The 4,698-nt window shown below is 38.2% G+C and overlaps 1 protein-coding gene across 1 annotated transcript in view; it reads right to left on the bottom strand.

Annotated features, from left to right (window-relative positions):
- Positions 1 to 2,606: 2,606 nt before the first annotated feature.
- Positions 2,607 to 4,698, bottom strand: part of pcolceb (procollagen C-endopeptidase enhancer b) — an 8,962-nt gene continuing 6,870 nt past the window's right edge. Inside the window, exons 7-10 of the mRNA XM_005751810.2 lie at positions 4,290 to 4,698; positions 4,099 to 4,179; positions 3,452 to 3,622; positions 2,607 to 2,967 (exon numbers count right to left, since the gene is read on the bottom strand). Of these exons, the coding sequence (XP_005751867.1) occupies positions 2,837 to 2,967; positions 3,452 to 3,622; positions 4,099 to 4,179; positions 4,290 to 4,698 (792 nt within the window). The 3' untranslated portion in view covers positions 2,607 to 2,836. The remainder of the gene's footprint in view (positions 2,968 to 3,451; positions 3,623 to 4,098; positions 4,180 to 4,289) is intronic.

Raw genomic sequence — 4,698 nt, 5'->3', positions numbered from 1 at the left:
AGGAATTATGCATTTTGAAAAAACTCAAATCTCATGCGGCTAAAACAAACACAAAAACACCTCAGAGAAGAGTCATTAAAAATGAGAGGAAAACAAAAACAGGCTTTTTGTTTTATAAAGTTCAGGCTGTTTCACATGTGCCCAGGGAAAGTTACCAGAGAAGGTGCAGAAGCTGAATAAACTTGTTTAATGTAAATGTTTTCTGTATATATCATGACGGGAAGCTTAAGGAGGCTGTCCATCATAACTGTAGCTTTTTCACTTCCACTCCTGAATCACCTAAAATGCTTTCAGTTTTTTAGACCTGCGTACTTTATCTCAGAAAATCCCAGTACTTCATCCTCTTTTTGCAAATATGAGAATAAAGAAGCAAAAAGTACAAAAATGAGTTGTGAAATTGTTTTTCAAAGATGTTGACAGAAAATATACCCTGAAATACCTCATAATCCAATCTTAATAACAAAATATATTACACAGTAAGACAGCTAGTGTGGAAGCCCAATTTTTAAAAAAAAACTCACTGTGACAATCTCTGAAGATGGGGGATGTGAAATGGTTGTAATTCTTAAACTAAATCCTACAAAGTTTTTGTGAAACCCCTTAAAGCTAAAAATCTGTACTGCAGTCAAATATTGATTGTTTGATTTACAAACACTATGGTGGTGTACAGAGGCAAAACTACAAAAATGGTGTCCTAAACATTATGGATGTCACTGTATCTCAGGTTTTCCTACTTTGATCACCAGTTTATTCGGTAGACATGTTCAACTTTTCATTAATACAAATATGCAATCGTTCGATCACTTCAGCCACTCTGTGCATTTCAGCATGTTGTCGTGGTCAAGCTGATCTACAGAATTTCAAATCTGGCATCAGAATGGAGAAGAAAAGTAATTTAAGGGACTTTGAATGCTTTTTACTGCTAAATGGGCTGGTGTCACAGTCTGGCACAGGCAGAGTGTATAGAGTGACGAAGAGGACCCAAAATGCAGACACGAATGGACGTGGAATAAAACTTGAATGTTAACATAAAGCGAGCCGTTTATTAAGGCAGGTAAAATATTACAAAACAAAACTGATGAAGATGAAGCTAAACGATAATCTAAACTGTGGAAACTAAAGATAAACTTAAAAAAAATCAAAACATGAAACCCGACATGGACACAAAGGTACCTGGACCCTGGAAACATAGCAGAAAGGACAACAGACGACCTGACAATGAGCAAAAAGAAATACACAGACTAAATACACACACAAGGGTGATTAGGGGAAGTGGAAACACATGGGGAAACTGCTAACACTAAGCTGACATTACGAGACGAAGGAAGCAAAGCCGACTACACTGACACAGGACACAGACCTTCAAAATAAAACCGGAAACATGAGACGCAGACATGGCAATACGAACTTGACAACATAAGACACGCAGCATGAAACACATAAAGGGTGAGGGAAACACAAAGGGAATCTGATAAACAAATGAACTTAGCTAACCTAAAAAACATAAACATCAACATAAATAAACTAAAACTTAAAACGCTGGGTCAACAGACCCATTAACGTGACAACTGGTCTGAGTCTTTTTTTTTTCCTTTTTTTTTTTAAATGCTCATCATCTGAGATTTTCACACATCTCTATGGTCAGATGGACAGAAAATATCCTGTGAGCAGCAGTTTTCTAGGTGAAAATGACTCGTTTATGCCAGGAGAATGCCTTCCTTTGAGCTGATAGGAAGGCAGAAGTAATTCAAACAACCGCTTGTTAACAACCACGCTATGTAGAAGAGCATCTCTGAACACACGACATGTCAAACCTTGAAGCAGTGGAAGCAAAAATTGAGGCTACAAAATTGAATTGTCAAATGGTCTAATGTGTCGCGATTTCTGCTGCAACATTTGGAAGATATGTTCAAAATTTGACATAAACAAGATGAAAGCACTGATACACCCTGCCTTATATTAACAGTTAATGTTAGTGGTTGTGGTTTAATGATGTGGGGGATATTGGCACAATTTGGGTCACTTAGTACTAATGAGCATCATTTAAAAGCCACAGCCTACCTGAGTGTTGTTTCTAATCATGTCCCTTTATGGTCACAGTGGTCCCATCTTCTGATGACTGTTTTCAGCAGGATGACAAACCATGTTTTGCAAAGTTCATGGGATCATCTCAAACTGGTTTCTTGAACATGACAATGAGTTTGTTGTATTCAAATGGCCTCCACAATCACCAGATCTCATTACTATAAAACAGCTTCAGGATGTGATAGAAAAAAATATTTCATCATGAATGAGCAACTGAAAAAGCTGCAGCAACTGTGTGATGTTAATATGGACCAAAATCACTGAAGACCAGCACTTTGTTTGATTTGCTGCCTTCGCACTAAAGTGGCATCTGTGACAGCGTGGTTGATATATATATATGAAGGCCATTGCAAGCTTTTCAGGAGGTCATCATGTAGGACAACAGTCCCTCACAATCATGTGTCATGTTGCTGCTGGTGATAAATGTCATATTTGTTTTATGGTCTCTAAGATCTTTATGTTGTACAGCACTTCAGTGTACCAGGGAAAGTAATGGATAGTCGAGACTAAAATTTCCCCCAAACTGTGTTTATTATGTATCTTTTAACACAGAAACTTTATAATTTACATAGAAAATACAAAAGTAATATGTTAATATCGTATGTTTAAAATGTAACTCCTTCTCACAACCATATTGTAATATGAAAAAAATTCTGCAGGATATTGTTTATAATATTTTCACTCTTTATGCAATGTTACATTTTCTAAAGAGTCAAGGCTGTCAGTTTGATTGGTGGTTTAGGCCACGATGTCAGCATGATTTGCGAGAAAGGACATCCAGTGCTTTTGAATGAACGGGCTTAAAGAGGAGGGTGAAGCTGGAGGGGCTCAAATGGCCATTGCCCTCTGTGTCCACTTTTCCCATCAACACGTAGTTACGGCCTGGACAAGAGACAATGAAGAAATACAGAGCAAGTTGTTATCATTTACATCAGAGCAGCTTGTGATTTTTAAAGGGAAACATTTAAAGGAACAACACTGAAAATGAACAATTCCTGTTAAATAACATTATACCAATCCAGAACTCTGTTTTACTCCTATTCTTTATGTAGTGGTTATTTATTTACAATAATCCCAGAGGCACCAATGATATATGCTGCAATATGACACCTCTATATGGTTTTATTATCTACATTATTGCCTTTAATCGCTGGCTTTTATTGGTTAAATACAAAATCATATCATCTGCATACAGTTTGACATTGAACTGGATTTTAGCACTGGTAGTACCCTAAACATAGAAAGCCATCATTAAGAAATTCCAGTTTGTACACAGTATTTACAGACGTTTGACACCCTGCTCTAACTGTATTATGTGGCAATATTTCTGTAAGATGGAGAGCAAGAAAACTGTCTCATTTTTTACCTTTGATTAGCCCTGGGCATTTCTTGCAGGTAGAAGTCAGTGTGACTGTTTTGGCGGGTCCTGATTTGGTGACGGTGAGGCTTCCTGTCTTATACGCCTTGATCAGTGACACCTCGATGGTTGCTGAGCCCCTTGGACCAGGATCTATAAACGTAACCTTACCCGTAATCACTAAAATAAAGAAAAAAGAAAGATGTGGTCACTAAGGGAAACAATTTAAGATTTTTTAAAAGTTATCATTGCAAGGTGTTTAGACTTCTTTAAACTTTGGTCAAACATTTAAGACTTTCTGAGTGATTATCTGAGGAATCTGCTTATGAGTGAAATATCCATTGCTAAAAAGCCACCCTAAAGTGGTCGCTACTAATTTGAAGATTGGTGGTTTGACCTCTGGGTGCCCCAGTCTTCATGCCAAAGACTGGGAAAGACACTAACCATAAGTTGCTCTCAGATGCATTCGTCTGAGTATAAATGTGTCTGAATGTTAGAAAGCACTTAGTTGTAGAGTGGGCTAGAATCACAAAAAAGGCATGTTTCAATGGGGAGAAAATGTGTAGAACCAAGTGACATTTTGTAGGTGTAAAGGTGTGAAAATAGATGGAGAGGAGTTCTGCAAAGCCCAGACTGCAGCTTGTTTTGTAGCTCACCAAAGTCATGAGGGCAGAAGCTGGTTTGGAGGGTTCCAGTCCGCTTACAGGGTTGTGTACACAGTGGGTTCAGTGGTAAAGCTGTAGGAAAAACATGCGGCAACAAACACTTTCTAGTACAAGTAAACACAAATACATACATGGGGGTAAAAAGCAGGTTAAAAATTCAACACTCATTTTATTGTACTTACGTTTCTTGCTCACATCGGGTTTCTTGGTCACTGCTTTGGTTACTCCTGGTTGAGATGATGCTGTGGGTTTCATCTTAGGTTTGACTGTTGGTTTAACTCCTGCCTTAGTGGTTGGCTTCACTGGTTTCACTTTGGGTTTTATACTGGGCTTAGGTGTGGGTTTAACCTTGACTCTTGGTTTAAGAGTTGGTTTAATGACCTTGGGTTTAGGTGTAGGTTTGGGCTTTGGTGTAGGTTTAACTCCAGGTTTAGGTTTAGGCTTTAGTGTTGGTTTAATTTCAGGTTTAGGTTTAGGCTTAGTTGTAGGTTTAGGTTTAGATGTGGGTTTGATGTTAGTAGTAGTGGGTCTGTTTAGTGGAGGTTTCTTTACTAGCGGTGGCCTTCCTGGTTGCCTTTTGGGTGGTTTGGG

Source organism: Pundamilia nyererei, unplaced genomic scaffold (genome assembly GCF_000239375.1).
Source record: "Pundamilia nyererei isolate P.nyererei 1_Seehausen unplaced genomic scaffold, PunNye1.0 scaffold00327, whole genome shotgun sequence".
In the NCBI taxonomy this organism is placed as follows: Eukaryota; Metazoa; Chordata; class Actinopteri; order Cichliformes; family Cichlidae; genus Pundamilia; species Pundamilia nyererei.
Note: the sequence above shows the minus strand (reverse complement) of the source record. Positions and strands in the feature narration are given on the sequence as shown.